Source organism: Camellia sinensis, chromosome 5 (assembly GCF_055761805.1).
Source record: "Camellia sinensis isolate YWXY chromosome 5, ASM5576180v1, whole genome shotgun sequence".
NCBI classification, from domain to species: Eukaryota; Viridiplantae; Streptophyta; class Magnoliopsida; order Ericales; family Theaceae; genus Camellia; species Camellia sinensis.
The window spans coordinates 113786465-113804209 of NC_138965.1; the positions used below are offsets into that span (position 1 = coordinate 113786465).

The 17745-nt window shown below is 36.0% G+C and overlaps 1 protein-coding gene across 2 annotated transcripts; it reads right to left on the reverse strand.

Moving 5' to 3' along the window:
- Positions 1–1740: 1740 nt before the first annotated feature.
- LOC114258341 (DHHC-type zinc finger family protein) lies at positions 1741–17431 on the reverse strand. Of its 2 annotated transcripts, none has more exons than XM_028198303.2 (7): positions 16907–17431; positions 15968–16187; positions 15756–15847; positions 5675–5798; positions 5492–5577; positions 5280–5345; positions 1741–2377 (listed from the first exon to the last, which is right to left on the reverse strand). In XM_028198303.2, the coding sequence occupies exons 1-7, from the start codon at positions 17114–17116 to the stop codon at positions 2252–2254; spliced, it is 924 nt and encodes a 307-aa protein (XP_028054104.2). In that variant the 5' UTR covers positions 17117–17431; the 3' UTR covers positions 1741–2251. The 2 variants fall into 2 exon arrangements, with proteins under 2 accessions (XP_028054104.2, XP_082725743.1); XM_082869617.1 differs by lacking the exon at positions 1741–2377 and adding an exon at positions 3730–4021.
- Between the last annotated feature and the right edge of the window lie 314 nt (positions 17432–17745).

Consider the following 17745-nt stretch of genomic DNA (forward strand, 5'->3'; position numbering starts at 1 on the left):
AATTAGTTTGGTTATGAGTTTTGAAAAGAGTTTTGAATTGAGTTTGAAATGAAAAATGTGACATATGATATTTAATTCAAAAACTTACAACACATAACTAAACACACAACCCAAAATCCTATTCAAAGCTCATAAAAAAAATTTAAAAAAAAATTCTTGAAATATTTTTTATTTAAAATATTAAAAAAAAAAACTGAACATTATCCCAGTCAACCGGCCTGACATCTGGGAGACATTAGGGAGGACAACCAGGTTAGTCAAAAAAAATTTCCTGGAAAGAAGTTTTCAAAAATGGGCGTGGAATTATAATTTGAAAACTCAAAACAAATACCACACTCAAATCAGTGAATGGAAATGTGTTTAGAAAATTTCTCCAAACACAGCCTAAAAGCTCTACCGTATTCAGTCTTGTTTGGTAAGAGACTTTGGTTTGGGTTAGGATTAAAAAAAATACATAAAGATAAAATAGACTAAGGTGTCATTTGAGAATAAAAGAAAAAAAGATGCATTTTGCAGCTTGGGCTGTCATCAAATCATTTGGGAAGGTAGCTAAAAGTATATGTAAAATTATAATTATACCCTCCATATTGTTTAAATGAGCCACATGGGTGAAAGTGGTTATTTTCTAAAATCAATGAAGACATTTTGGTCATTTGATTATGTTGTAACAGCATAAACAAATATTAAGTCAAAAAAAAAGTCAAAAAATAATTTTTTATCAACTTCTCAAATGACTTTCAAAAAAAGCCAAAAAGCTTGGTTAAAATTAAAATAAAATAAAAAAATCAACTTTTAACCTTCCCAAAACATCCCTAAATAAGTCAATAAGATAAAATGTCATATTCAAACCATAATCATTTCACTTTTTATTTTACAAAAAAACAAAAAAGTCAAAAAAAAAAAATCACAAACAAAACTAATTTAGACTTGGTTTGGGAAACGGATTGGCTTTTTGACTTTTTAGCTTTTTTGGCTATTTTATCATGGGGCTAAAAAGCCTAATTTTGAAAGGATTTTTGACTTTTTTGATTTTTTTTTTTTTTGTGAGAGAAAGAATATAATAATTATGAGTTAAATGTGATGTGTTTTCTTATTGGAACTAAAAAGTCTATTTTGTTTGTTGTAACTATTTTAGCCCCAAACTCACTTCCCAAACAATGACTTAGCTAGGTTAAATTAACAAAAAATTTAAAAGATTAAACTAAAAAAATTCTTTCCAAACAAACCCTCAATATTTTTCTTTTGCACTCGTATCAAGGCATTATTGTTTTGAAAAATAAGTTAAAAATTAACTTTTTAATTTTTTTTTTAAATATATATATATATATAATAAAAAGATGATATAACCTAAAAAAATCAAAAAATTAAAAAGTTGACTTTTAATCAACTTGCCAAAACTCAAAATTTGGTAAAAGGGCCTGTCCATGAAAAACTCTTGAACAGCCATCGATACAACTAAATACGAGTTTTAGATCATCTTTGGCACTTCTCCTAATCACAAGACCACCAATGGTGGGAGCCTAAAATAGTTGAGGATCTTGGGGGATTGTTATGATGGTGGTGGTGGTGGGTACCATTTTTGCCGTAACTCAAAGTCAACTTTTGCGACTCATGCCTCAGACAGTGAGATGAGATGCTGCACCACCTAATGCTGATGATGTAGAGTTCCGGGACTACCCAATAATTTCCCAAAACCACAAGGGCAATAAGTAGATCACAATAAATCAAACAGCATGGATGTGATCAACAAACTACATAAATATTACTCCAACTCAAATGAAACAAGAAAAGTGAGAACCCTAGATCTTCAACAAAACAACAATGCTAATTCACAGGGTCCAACATTCTAACATGTACATAACTCTAATCTGAGTAACATTTTGCTTGTATTAAATTGATTTTCAAAGATGATATCACAACCATAGACAGAGCGTGGCCAAGTTTGCATTAATTTTACATTTCTAATGAAATACATTAAACCTCCTACCTCAGCATGAAATTTTTGTGCATCAGCAAACGCCACCGCTCCCAGCCTCCCGATATCATTATGCCTGAGCGGCTCCATTGGGTACATTGATCTCTCCATCTAATGAGCTGTTATTTCTGCAAGTTCCAGTGTGATAGATTGATTCAAGTCCGTGTCAGTTACATTCTGTCGATCAATTTAAGTGTAAAGATCGCTTTATCTGGGCGTGAAATTACTGCTACAACAAACAAAATGGGAGTTTTTAGATGTTATGTGAATGATCCTTTAGAACTCTTGAGCATCCAAGTCAGGCTTTGATGGATACTCAAGACCCTGAAGTGCAGGCATCCGTCGCAAGTCTTCTTCCGAATAAGACGGGATTAACCAATATTGCCTGTCCATTCCAAAAACCTAAAAAAAAAAAAAAAAATTATACTTAAAAAGAGTAACCAGAGATATTCAACAAATTCAATAAACACATCCCACGGTACCATAAGAATACAATATATCAATAATGGATTGCATCAGAACCTACAAAGGACAAGAAAATTAGTTTGACTTTATGTAGTTTTAACGTACAGACAAACTGCTGATAACCACTCTAGCTTCAGTCCTTACATTTCAACAGTATGCTAATCTGAAATTAGCTTTGGCACAAACTCATTGCACACACAATGGATTAGAATAGACCATGTAAAACATATAGTGATTCAGAAAACTGTAAACATTGCCCAACACAAATCACTGATTTTAATTTAATAGGTCACATTCAGACAATGAAAACTGTTAGATGATGATATATCACAAGGTGATACAAGGAATATGCTTCCCAAGGTTTGTAAGAATCGTTCTCAACTAATGCTCCATTTGTTTAAGCAAAACACATTTTCCAGGAGAAAAAGTTCTTCTATGTTTGGTTGGGACTTTGAAACTTATATGCTAGTTGTGGTGTTAGTGGACGTGGTGGTGGTCAACATGGCAGTGGCAGACACAAACTCTGGGGGAAAGTGTTGTGAATGCATAATTGACATGTGTGGCTTGTAAATGCATTAAAAAATTTAACAAATGAAAAAATAATAACAATAATAATAACAATAAGAGAATGCAGACATTCCATATGGATTGTTCAACGTTAATTTGGTATAGGTGGTGGTGAGGTGGAGGTGGTGGCGGTAGCAGTGGCGGTGGCGGAGGCGGAGGTAGAGGTGGAGGCAGTGATGGTGGTGAGGTGGTGATGGCAAGGTGGTGGAGGTGGTGGCAGTGGTAATGAGGTGGCATTGGTAACGCCTTAGTCCGGCACCCAAATAAGCTTGTTTTGAACACAACATTGTCGATTGAGTTTTGTTTTCCATCGTACCAAACACTAGACAATGCAGAATGTTTTCAACCCAAACAAACAAAGCGTAATTTGATCCCATAATATCCAAACCTACACTACGCCAAGCCTACCGAAAGTTAAGCCTTATTCTTAAGTTAAATCCAAGGCAATCAGGTTCTTTATAATATCAATGCATTACTTCTTTCTTTTTCTTTTCTTTTTTTATAAATAACAATGCATTACTTCTTTTAGCCTTCATCTCATCCGTTTAGCACCTTGTAGTTGCAATAAATCACTTGACGCCTATTCAAAATTGGTATACATTACACGAGGGCAGAAGCATTCCAGATTGTAATTTCCATACCCAAAAGAGTAAAGTTAGAGGATAGATTTTCTAGGTGACGCCCACAAAGCTCAAAAGGATGCAGAGAATCTGGAAACAAGATTTGCAATGCCTACGAAAGTAATTTCCATACTCAGAAAGAAATGGAGGTCACGAGAATGAATAGACAAATGGGATCAAGGCGATTAATTTTAAATTCAAATAGTGGATTACAATGATATCCTGATCTCATATTGAATAAGCTGGCAAGGATCTATATCCTTCATATGGTCCTCTATTTGCCATTATTGTGAAAAAGGAAGACCAAAATATCTAGAGCTTGAAAGATTGTCCAAAATCTTTATCCAGAGCCTGCTTCTTTCGATTCTGCAACTTCTCTACTACGATCCCCCAACTGAAAAGTTATCATGTTTTTATCACAAGCTTTAAATTGCTAGCTAACATGGAATTCCTTTAGTAACAGGTTCCAACTCCATTTTTTGGTAAAATCATAAGGGACTTTAACCACCAAAGTCAATGAAATAAATATTTGCAATTAATTTCTTCTCTTTTATTAGTATGAGGTATCATTTTAAAGAGTAATTAACAACCTGATCTGGAAATAGGAATCCACTACAATAAAAAAATAAATAAAATTTGCCAACTCCTGATTGACAGTCACGTTTGGTAAATGTTTATAATTTTTTGTTTACATATACAAAAATGTAAACTCCAAAATTCTTGTCATGCCTTCAGAACAGTATATAAGATCCAAACCTACACAGCTTTATGGAAAACTCAGAAACCCAAGCATTATTGCCAGAAACTTCCTAAACACATCTGTAATTTAAATTGGTAAATGTATTATTTACTTCTCGGATTCCTGAATATATGCCCCGACATGTCTTGGACAAGGGATGCAGTGTCTCTATAAAAGTTATACTGTAATTATTAGGAAGACGAAAAGAGGGTTTCAAAACTTGCTTCTTATAAAAAAAATTTGATATAGTAAGGCTGAATTGTATCAAATTTGGTCTCAAATCCACATCCATTCAACACAACCCTGAGTCTTGTCATGTAAATTTATCATCAAAAGTTCTAACTTAGAATAGTTGATAAATTTACGATGAAGATTGTTTGTCGTAAATAAATGTGTATAATAAGATAGACAAATTACATGATGAATTTTCTAAAAACATATACATATGGTATATACCTTGACATGAGTCTTAGTCATTCTGCTCACTGTTTTTATCCCCTATACTACCAGAATTTGCCATGTCATTTCCCTATTCTGCCGTATTCATAAGCTGTATATATCTACATGCTTAATAGGAACACAGATAATTTAGTTATTGTATGGTGCTATTTTACATTAATCATTGTTCGGAAAATTTCCATGAGAAAAAGAGACCACCGGCAATCCTTTGGAAGGTCAGGGATACTGTCGGGAAACTACTTCCTCAAGGCTTTTCGATACACATTGAGGAGATATACACGTAATGTACTGCACTACTTCAGATCCTCCTAAACATTTAGTTGTTGAAATTGCCCATTTGACAAATTTGTGCTAATTTTAATTAAGAAAAGGGAGTATTGTGTATGGTGGATTTCTTGCAAAGTCCCACTAAATGAAGAAATCAAAACAGAAATCTGTTCTATAGCAAACCAACCTGTTCAAAATTCCTCTTTCGACCAAGGTCATAGCGCCATTTTGGAGTTGTCTTCTTTTCATATGCCTGAAGATGAGAAATAATCAATTAACTACAAAGTCCATGTATGCTGCACCCCTCTCAGATGAAGTTCTTTGGGAAGTATTTCCCTATTTATGAGAAAATAAGATGTTTTCATGGTATCATTGCAATTGGACATATGACTGCAATACCTCAATGGTAGTCGTATTACCAGCCACCAATGATATGTGCATAATCAGAAAACCCAGCACGCTCAATGCAAATGCCAGGTTCAGCACTGAGGATACAGAAGGTATAGTTTAGTTAAATAAAAATAAAAAAACAAGCAAAGATGAGCGGAAGGAAAGTGGACAAACAGCCTCATTAGACCATACCAAAGGCAAGAAAAGTGGTTGCCAGCGTGCCTGGGGTCCCAGGTATCTCTCCATCACTAAAGAATGCTAAAAAATGAGGCAGTAATAATAAAGTCACAACACTTGTTTCCAGAAATGTGTAGAACTGCATCAACAAAAGAATGCAATCAGCTATGCAATTGAATTTTATATCAATAGGATGCTGATGAGACGCTAATAACCCCACCAAAAGAACTGGGACCTTTTATACGCATTCTTATACTATGCACTAATGCAACCATAATCTAGTAACCACCAGCCATAAATAGATTTGAAAAAATAAAAAATAACAACGCCCAATTAATACACATTAACATGCGCTTGGAAGGACAAAGATTGGGTTCACACCTAACCCTTGACATAGTACACAAAGTGGTTGCCCGAGACTTGAACCCATAACCTCAAGGTTATTAGGTCAAGGTTGGATATCACCCCATGTGAGGGGTGATCATTTCTCCATGTGCAAAGACATGCGCCGAAAGGAGGAAGAAGAGCTGGCCATGTGCAAAGGCCAGCTCACACTTTGCTATCAAGGAAACTCTCCCTCTCCTATTTTGTGTTTATATAGGGAGAGACATGAGAGGGTGAAGATACATGGGAGAACACAAGTGAGTGAGTAGTAGAATATACAAGTGAGTGTATATTTATGTGAAGGTGAGAAGAGAGCAATGAGTGTAAGATAGTAGAGAGTGTGTGAATTGAGTGAGAGAGTCTCCTTCTCTGTTGTAATCTCTATTTGTTTTAGTGAAGATCTCTAGTTCTCTCCGTGGACATATGCATTGAGATCGAACCATGTAAATCTTGTGTTTCATTATTGTGTATTTTATTTCTGGTAGTTTAGGCAACAATTGGTATTAGAGCTCAAGTTGAGCAAAGGTGGCAAAACAGAGGCTCGGTACTCTATTTTTCGAAACTGCAAGAAATCAAATTGCTCAAAATCGAGTTTTGAGCATACCAAGAGAACTGTCTCAACGAGAGGAATCCAGACCTACAAAGAAGAGTCCAAGAGGATCTGGGACGTGCTCATACACGTTTATGGAAGTCAGAGAGTAAAGGCCATGCACATACACATGCCACACACACATCTAAAGCTTGAAGACGACCATTTGTCGCCAAACTTGATGATTTAAATATTCATCGAAGAAGTTTAAGTCACAAGAGTTGATTTGGCTCAGTGGTTAAGAGTGGTGGTGCTAACTCCTTGGTCAAGAGTTCAAATCTCCCCAACTGCGTCTGAAGATTAATTATTTTTATTTTTTTGATACAACGCTGACGCAGGAGGTGACATCAGCAAGGAAATTGGGTGGTTCACTGACGCAGGAGGTGACGTCAGCAAAGCAATAGAGTGGTCCAAACTGGTTAGGCAAAGAAATTTTGAAAATCACAATTTGGTCTTTAAAGTTTTCAGAAATTATAATTTAGTCACTAAATTTTTGAAAATTTTCATTTTAGCCCTGTAGTTTGAGAAATTACAGATTGGCCTCAAGTATTTGAGAAATTTGCAATTTAACTCCTAATTTTTGGGGTTATTTTCAGTTTGGCCCCCAAAGAGGAAAGAAGTGTGTTCCTAGCCAAACACGCCGTTCTGGTCACAACCACAAATCAAAATAGTCAAATTCTGAACAGTTTTTGAGGAGATCGAAATGGCAGGGAGAAGTTCAAGTTTCATGATTGAACCTTTTAATGGAAATAACGATTTTACACTGTGACAACAAAGAGTGAAAAACATTCTAACACGAAAAAGCTGGGTCAAAACTCTCAACAAGAAGTCCAACAAACCGGCAGACATAAAGGATGACAAGTGGGCAGTGATGAGAGAACTGGCAAATAGCACAATCCAGTTATATATCAGGAATAACACACTCTGAGAAGTCATCAATGAAGAAGATCCGACAGAGCTTCGGGCAAAGTTGGAACTGAGATACAAGTCAAAGTCCTTGACAAATCAGTTGTCTTTGAAGAAGCAATTGTACGCACTTCAAATGATAGAATGAGCGAACCTTACAGAATATCTAAACGAGTTCAACAGGCTTACAATGGAGTTGGAATCTATCGGGGTGAAGATCGAAAAAGAAGGTAAGGTTATTAACTTGCTGGTCTCTTTACCTTCATCATATGAGCAACTCAGGACTACTCTGATGAAATGGTTGCTACGCTTATTTCCTATGAGGCGATGAGGAAAAAGGAAAGCAGCAAGCACTCAGAGGGGAATGCCATGGTTGCATCAGAAGATGATCGGGGTAGAGACAAGCCCAATGAGAGACGGGGGTAGATCCAAATCAAGAGGGCGTTCACAATCAAGGCTAGGCTACAAGAGAAAATGCTACCATTGTGATCAGGAAGATCACCTCATTAAGGATTGTATAAAGCTCAAAGAGGTTAAAGTAAGTAAGGAACAGACGAGCTCATCAAATGTCGTAGCTGTAATGAACGCTAAGGAAGAGTATGCATTCACAGTTTCATCGGGTATAACGAAACCTGATTGAATTTTAGATTCTGGTAGTACATATCATATATGCATGGAGAGAAGATATTCTTCCACCTACCAAGTGATGGACGAAGGTATTGTTCAGGTGGCTAACAACACTGTGAGTAAGATTGTTGGAGTAGGAACAGTACGGTTCTAAATGAGAGATGGAAAAATTTTCACGTTGGATGGGATTCGACACATGCCAAGATTAAGAAAGAATCTAATTTTCCTAAGTATGCTAGATTTGAAGGGTTCAGCTTCTCATCTAGTAATGGAAATCTGAAAGTTGTCCATGGAGATACGGTGATGCTGTATGGACGACTAGAGGGAAATTTGTATAGACTTGTAGCGAAGATAGACGGGAGGAGCTACTCTCACTCACAAGGCAAGAAGTACAAGACATGCACAAAAAAGACGTAGGGCTCAAAAGACATGACAACCATAGTGTACAGGAACGAAAGGAGGCAGTTTAAAGGTGCACAAAATGGAGCCATTGCAATCAATCCTGAAGAAAGCTCAGAGCAAAGAGGCAAAGACGGCAGAGCACGTCCCAGTGAATAAGAAAGTTTCTTTTACTCCTATATTAACGATATATTGCGATCTCTCCAAGAGTGCATCGAAGGAAGAAATGCAATCACAATGAGTTGCAAAGTAATCCTTGTATGGCACCCCAATAAGGTGGTGCAAGGCACTCCAAGCAGGGGGTGCGGGCATCCAATTAGGGGGTACTAGTGTAGATCTGTCACCTAGAACATGGATCGTTTCGGTATGTGAAACGGGAACATGATACGCCACATGCTCTAAAATGTGGTACGATAGGGGTAGACGTGTATATATTATACTTAAGAATTTAAGGTACTTCCACAGTAAATTTTTTTAACTATTGGGCATCTAATAATATACATATATATATATATATATATATATATATATATATATATTCATTTTTGAAGTTTTTGTCTTGTCAAAACTGAAATCACCTTAGATTTTAATTCATTATATTTGATTTTTTTCCTCTTAAGGTAACATTGAATGAAATATATTAGAAAAAACTTTAGGAATCGCTTCGGATCACTAAATTTACTATTTTGGAACGAAAGTGTGCCATGTTTTGGAACGGGTGTACCAATACATAATTCACTAGGGTATTAGCGTTTTCTGGTAACATAGGTGTGGATCACCTCACATAGGTTAAGGAGGTGATTTGTTGGATATCACCCAATGTGAGGAGTGATCATTTCTCCATGTGCAAAGCGGTGCGTTGAAAGGAGGAAGAAAAACTGGCCATGTGCAAAAGCCAGTTCAAACTTTGCTGTCAAGGAAATTCTCCCTCTCCTATTTTGTGTATAAATAGGGAGAGGTATGAGAGGGTGAAAATACATGTAAGAACACAAGTGAGTGAGTAACAGAATATATAAGTAAGTGGATATTTCTCTGAAGGTGAGAAAAGAGTAATGAGTGTAAGACTGTAGATAGTGTGAGTTGAGTGAGAGTCTCCTCTTCTATTATAATCTCTATTTGTTTTAGTGGAAATCTCTAGTTCTCTCCGTGGAAATATCTGGTTCTCTCCTTATTTATACACAAAATTGGAGAGAGAATTTCCTTGATAACAAAGTATGAGTTGGCCTTTACACATGGCCAACTCTTCTTCCTCCTTTCGGCGCACCTCTTTGCACATGGAGAAATGATCACCCCTCACATGGGGTGATATCCAACAAATCACCCCCTCAACCCATGTGAGGTGATCCACACTAGCACCCCTAATTGGATGCCGGCACCCCTTGCCTGGGGTGCCATGCAAAGCTTGCTATGCAACTTCTTGTGATTGTATCTTTCCCTTCCATGCACTCTTGAAGATGTCGCAATATGTCTCTAATACAGGAGCAAAAGAAACTTTCTTCTTCACTGGGACGTGCTCTGCCGTCTTAGCCTCTTTGCTCTGAGCTTTCTTCAAGATTGGCTGCAATGGCCCGTTCTGTGCACCTTCAAACTACTTCCCTATGTTCCTGTACACTTTGGTTGCATTGTCTTCTGAGCCCTACAGCTTTTATGCGTGTGTCTTGTACTTCTTGCTCGGTAAGTGAGAGTAGCTCCTCCTGTCACGACCTTCTCGACAAGTCTATACAAATTCTCCTCTAGTCATCCATGTACCATCATTGTATCTCCATAGACAGCTTTGAGATTTTCATTACTAGATGAGAAGCTGTAACCCTTCAAATATAGCATACTTTAGGGAAATTGGATTCTTCCTTAATATCGACACATGTCAAACCCCATCCAACATGAAAATTTTTCCATCTCTCATTCAGAACAGTACTGTTCCTACGCCAACAATCTTTACTCACAGCGTTGTTAGCCATCCAGACAATACCTCCATCCATTGTTTGGTAGGCGGAAAAAAAATCTCCCCTCCATGTATATATGGTATGTACTACCAGAATCTAAAATCCAATCAGATTTCGTCATACCCGACGAAACTGTGAATGCATACTCTTTCTTAGCGTTCACAATAACTACGACATTTGATGAACTCATCTGTTCCTTCCCTACTCTAACCTCTTTAAGCTTTATACAATCATTAATGAGGTGATCCTCCTGATCACAATAGTTGCACTTTCTCTTGTAACCTGGCCTTGATTGTGAACGCCCTCTTGATTTGGATCTACCCTAAGAAGCACGGACATGGGCACGGACACGGACACGTGACACGACATGGATACAACATGGACACGCCGACACGCTAGTTTTCAAAAAATAAAGGACACAACACGTGGGGGACACACATGAAATATATAATTTTATATATTTATTATATGTTATATATATGAATATATCATTCAAAGATTATAAAAAAATGCAATATTACATTAATCCCTATAAATTTATAGGGTTTTTGTTTTATTATTGTATCTTAAGTTGTTTTGTTCAAATTTATAATTAGTTTCACATGTGTCTAATTGATAGATACGTGTGTTTAAGAAATATACACGTGTCCTCCGAGTGTCCGGGTCTTTAAAAAATAGGACACGTTTTAAAGAGTGTCGGACATGTATCGGGAAAATATCCAAAGAGTGTCGGTGTCCGACACAGACACGACACGACACGGATACGTTACTTTCTTAGAAATGTCTGTGCTTCTTAGGATCTACCCCATCTCTCACTGGATTCGCCTTTACCCTGATCATCTTCTGATGCAACCATGGCATTCCCCTCTGAGTGCTTGCTGCTTTCCTTTTTCCTCATAACAACCACTTCATCAGAGTAGTCTTGAGATGTTCATATGACGAAAGTAAAGAGACCAACAAGATAATAACCTTATCTTCCTCCTCGATTTTCACCCCGATCGAATCTAACTCCATCGTATGACTATTGAACTCATCCAGATGTTCTGTAAGGTTCGCTTCTTCTATCATTTCAAGCGCATACAATTGCTTCTTCAAAGACAACCAATTTGTCAAAGACTTTGACTTATATCTCATTTCCAACTTTGCCCAAAGCTTTGCCAAATCTTCTTCATTGATGACTTCTCATAGTGTGTTATTCCCGAGATATAACTATGTCATGTTATTTGCCAGTTCTTCCATCTCTGCCCATTTGTCATCCTTCATGTCACCAGTTTGTCAGGCTTCTTGTTGAGAGCTTTCACCCAATCCTCCCGTGTTAGAATGTTGTTCACCCTTTGTTGCCACAGGATAAAATCATTATATCCATTAAAAAGTTCAATCATGAAACTTGAACTTCTCCCTGCCATTTCGATCTCCGCAAAAAGAGTTCAAAAAATTTGACTACTATGATTTGTGGTTGCAACGGGAACATTGTGTTTGGCTAGGAACATACTTATTTCCTCTTTAGGGGCCAAACTAAAAATAACCCCCAAAACCAAGGACTAAATAGCAAATTTCTCAAACACCTAGGGCCAAACTGTAATTTCTCAAACTATAGGATCCAAAATGAAAATTTACAAAAATTTAGTGAACAAATTGTAATTTTTGAAAACTTCAGGGACCAAATTACAATTTCCAAAACTTCTCTGCCTAACCAATTCGGACCACCCAATTGCCTTGCTAACGTCACCTCCCGCTTCAACGCTGTACTTGAAAATAAAAAAAAAACAAATTAATCTTTAAACATAGTCAGGGAGATTTGAACTCTAGACCAAGGAGTTAGCACCACCACTCTTAACCATTGACCCAAACCAACATTTAAATCATCAAGTTTGGCAACAAATGGTTGTCTTCAACCTTTAGACAAGTGTGTGCCACATGTATGCACGTGGCCTTCACTTTCCAACTTCTAGAAGCACGTGCGAGCACGTCCTAGATCCTCTCAGGCTCTTCTTTGTGGGTCTAGACTCCTCTCGTTGAGACGGTTCTCCTTGTTTGATTTCTAGCCATTTCAAAAAACAGAGTACCGAGCCTTTGTTTTGCCTCCTTTGCTCAACCTGAGCTATGATACCAATTGTTGGGTTTTAAGGCCAACCCACCTAAACTACCATAAATAAAATACACAATAATGACGCATAAGATTTACGTGATTCGGCCTCAATGCCAACGTCCATGGAGGGAACAAGAGATTTCCACTAAAATAAATAGAGATTACAAAAGAGGAGGAGAATCTTTCACTCAACTCACACTCTCCACTGTCTTACACTCATTACTCTCTTCTCAACTTCACAAAAATATACTCTCGCTTGTATATTCTGCTACTCACTCACTTGTGTTCTCACTTGTATCTTTACCCCTCCCTATTTATACACAAAATAGCAGAGGGAGAATTTCCTTGACAACAAACTGTGAGTTGGCCTTTGCACATGTCGAGCTCTTCTTCCTCCTTTTGGCGCAAATTGTGCATCTAGAGTCATAGAATTCAAAGTGGATAGCAAGATGAACTTTGTAATGATATAATATAATCTACAATTTAGCAATAGCAAATAAAGCCACCAACTAGTACCATTTAGCGCTCTCTCTCTCTCTCTCCCTCTCTCACACACACACACACACATTAAATTGACACAAAACTCAATGAAAAAAGAATTGAGAGGTGATGCTCTGGAACTAATGCATGTGAGCCAGTGGCGCTGAAGATGAATCAGAAATCTGAAAACAAGAGTATTAAGTTTGATTACAAGTTCTCAATCAATGTCCACACCATGAACCCGAAGAATTGAGAATAGGCACTACCAATTTTTGGTTCACTCACAAAGCCCCCAGTCCCAAGAGGGTTTCAACTCTGCGACATATGAGGGAGGAAAGAGAAGCCACTAAAGTTAACAGCTAGTGGTAGAACATATTACCATGATTAACATTTAGCAATATGTTTCCACAACAGGAGCAAAGAGGACCCTTATCCACGTCTTCCACATTTGAAGGATTCCAATATGAAATACAACTATGCCAACCCTAAACTACCTAAAAGGAACAAATCCCACAAAAATGTCCCCACTTTAATATTGTGCATCAAAAATTAAATTGAAATGCATGGGTAATAATCTTACCCTAATGAATTTTATACATTCATATCCAAACAACCAATGGAATACTAGGCCCCACCAACAGACCAATAGGTCCAAATATAGGTGTCACATGATTGAAGACTCGCTATGGTTGACCTCGCTTAATTTTTTATCTTTTCAAATAGAGAAATCATTTTTTCCTATAATAAGGGGTTTCTTTATGATTCTTCAAATTCAGAGAAATCTAGCAATTTTCTTCTTCACGAGGCATCCAGATTAATTTGGTGTTGGGTTGTGAGTTTCGTCTGGTTTTATAAGTATTTGACTCTCAATTAATTTCGGAAATCATCAAGTAACAGGACACAACAAATCCTTTTCCTAGAGGAAAACCTACTGTGCTTTTACAAGAGCAACTCCAAATCAATGATTCAAAAATTGGCCACAACCGTTACATAATGCCATTACATATTTGCTGCTATTGTGGTGTGAATGAAATTAATGAAGTAACGGCATTATGCAACAACCTTGTGTAACAAGCATAATGGAAGTACAGCGCTGTTACACTAGCTGTCGCTTAGACACAGCATACTTCTTTTTTCAATGTTTTGCCTTGTTTTCTCAGTTGCCCGCCCTACCACAAAGGTCACTATAAACCTCCGAAACTTGAAACAAGCTTGGATGCACAAGACTTGAAGCATAAATCTACAAATCTACCACAACTTAAGTCTCTTCATCTTCAATCCAAAATTTTCAAACATTTTTTTGTTATTTTCCATGATTTTTTTTCATTATTTTTTTTAGTTGAATGCAGGTAGATTTAATAGTTTAAGTTAGATTTGTTGAAGCAAGGAAATATGAAATAAAATGATTATAAAAATAAATACAACCATTGTTTATATATTTTTTATTTTACATGCTAATGTAATGCAATAAAAAAATTTAAAAAAATTATAAAGAAAAAAAATTTCATACAAGGTTTTTTCTTTGGATTTGGATCACTTAAATATTAGTTCTTTTTTTGTAAACTTTATTTTTTTATTTTTTATTTTTTGGTGTGTAACAAGCCGTTACGGTACCGCTACGGCCGTTATACATGCGATTTCTATCACACCAGAAAAGCAAGTGCAATGGGTAGCGCCTACCGCCACAACCGTTACATAACACCACTTTTTGAAACCTTGGCTATCACCTTCTACAATTTTATAGCAATCTACCAACTTGGCCATTTATAGTTTAAAAAATCTTGAATTCTTTTCAAGGTCTTACTATCGTTGGCCAAGTTTATATTGACTTTCCCACACCTAAATGTTTTCAAATTCTAAAAGTTATTATAAACCGACTATTAAAAATTCGAATGCACAATATATAATTTTCTATCCAAGAAAATTTGTAAACAAGCTTTCTAAACAAATCCCTAGAAAATCCTCCTAGCTCAAATTTCTATTTCAGTGAACAACGAAAAAAACATGCTGCAACAAGCCATTAAAGGTTTCTATAAATGCCTAATCATACCACACAGCTCTTCCACAACACACCCTCACATCTTAGAAAAATATCTCATCGCAGAATCGTGGTCACCCAAAGTTCACTAATCACACAAATCTTCTGTTTTAACCTCCTTTTTCTAAGGGAGTTTAACAAACTACTATCATATTTTAAATACATTTTTCACACACACACAGGAAGGGGGGCGGGACCAAAAAACAATTGAAAGTCATTCAGCGTGTTACAAAAGCTACAATCACGAACTATAACAGACCCTTGCATGCCTATGTTACCTGATGCCACATTCACCATGTGCATTAAAATTACAAAAAGAGTCTAACATTTAATATACTATATATATATTGGTCAGCAACGAAACGGGAATAACATATATATGTCCTCTAAATCATCATAATAAATGCTATTCATCTAGAAGTAGGGCAAGTGTATAAAGAATTTGAGGATAAGATTCTCCGAAAGCAAAAAAAAACCAAATTAATAGTTAGTAACATTACTTAATGCATTTAATGTTTGCAACCAGTACATAAATGTATATACAAATTCGGACGGTTTACTTTTCAGAAACAATTTAATCCACAGATGAGTGAAATCCACTAACAAATAGTATCAATGATTCAATAATAAGAAAAACATACCAAGAAAAGAAGAAAATACTTGTAGTTCAATGCCCCCACACAATTGACAACCCACACACAATGATGGTCCATTTTCAGCACACACCTCCCACCTGAAAATAATATATGTAAAAAAAAATTTAAAAAAACAAAAAGTAATATATCTGATTTATTTTCTCCGAAACAATTGAAAAAGAAAACAGTCTCAAGAAGAATTGGGTATGTGAACTCACAAACAGAACAATGATGGCACCGAGGTGGTTTCGGCAGGTTGCACTTCCGACAATAACGGATCCTTGGATTCACTGGGTCTGCTGACATACCACCAAATTCTGCCTCAGTCAATGGATTGGTCTCACCTCTCTCCTCATCCGACACAGGCCTCCAATTAGGTGGCACACTACCCGGATCGGTAAAGACAACAGCAAAGTAACTCCACAATAGCATTACTAACTGCACAATTATTATGATTACATGCCTCTTTAGCTACCGTTTGCATATAAATATATCAGCTGCCACTTTTCGGTTCATGAAAATAAAAATCAAAACTGCATAACCCTGTTCTTGTCCGGATCTCAATTAATTCAAGAAAAATACAGAAATCAGTATATCCCAAACTCTTAATGACATTATAGAGCTAAAATATCACTAAAATTGTCAAAGACCTTCGATCAGGTAATTAATACATAATGAAAGATAGTGATATTTTCATATGACTGATGATGAGTGAAAATTGTGAGATAAGTTCCTTCAATCAATCCAATTGTAATTAATAATTTCTAAACATAAATAACAATAAAAAAACCTTGTAGCCAATACATTAGCAAACACATTAAGAAAGTAACAAAATTATACTTGACAATTTCTTACAATATTCTGAGCTCAATCTGATATAAAACCTAAACAATGTCAATCAGATTTAAGAACAAATCAAGAAAAAAACAAAATAAAACTTATTTACAGCTTTTAAAGACCTCAATTTCCATACATCACAGCACAAGACACTTCTAACAATCTCATTTTGCTAAATTATATACAAACTCACTTCGAATTACATAAAAATAAAGCAAAAGTCAAAAATTCACAACCCAGAAAAACTACAACGAAACCCTAAAAACCAAAACCCAGAAACAAATTCCCAGAGAAAGATTGAAAATTTTAAGAAAACTTACAAGAACATGAAACAAGATCAAGACAGCGAGTGCAGTGAGAGAAGCGAGACCACCATCGTACAAAGCAGGGCCATAATTGGATACAACAACAGCATAATAGGTAACACCCACAACGCCAAGGACCAACAAGATCATGATCGAGCCAAGGCCTCGAAGGGCGGTACAGAACTTGAAGACATTCCAAGCCATCACAGCTCCAGACCTATGCATGACAATCGAAAGAGAAAATGAGAAAGAAAGTGGCTTTTTTTTCCTTGTTTTTCTCTGGTTTTTGTTGTGGAAAATTGTATTTGAATGGGTTTGCTTTTCTGGGGTTTATGGGATTATTCCAGAGATAAGTGTCAAATTCATGTTTAGGGAGGGTTTATGGGATAATTCCAGAGATGAGCCAGAGATGAGTGTCAAATTCATGCAGAGAGAGAGAGACAGAGAGAGAGAGAAAAGAAGAATGAAGAATTAAGAATGAAGAAGACAAATGGCTACAGAGAGAGAGAAAATAAGGGAGAGAAGGTTAAGTTGGATAATGGGATGTTTGTTTCAGCTTATCAAAGTTAATTAATGACTTTTAATTTAAAAAAAAAGTTATTTTAAATTGTTTGGTTAAATTTATTTTAAATAATTTTTTATTTTAACAATTTATTTTAACTTAAAAAAATTAATTCTGAGAAGTTGTTCATCTCTTGTTTCGGATTATCAGCTTCTGCTGTGGACATGTTAATTTATGATTATACTCTTAAATTTTTTTTATTTTTTATTTTTTTAAAAATAGAAAAAGACTCAAATGGATTATAAATTATTATTATTATTTTTTATGAGAAATGTAGATAAACAAAAAATAA

What these genes read in the sequence shown, in the direction of transcription:
- LOC114258341 (XM_028198303.2), bottom strand. Translation starts at nt 17,116, where the DNA reads ATGCATAGGTCTGGAGCTGTGATGGCTTGGAATGTCTTCAAGTTCTGT. An exon ending in AACCACTTTTCTTGCCTTTG is followed by an intron (nt 5,578 to 5,674) that starts GTATGGTCTAAT and finishes CTGTATCCTCAG; the next exon opens with TGCTGAACCTGGCATTTGCA. An exon ending in GTAATACGACTACCATTGAG is followed by an intron (nt 5,346 to 5,491) that starts GTATTGCAGTCA and finishes TCTCATCTTCAG; the next exon opens with GCATATGAAAAGAAGACAAC.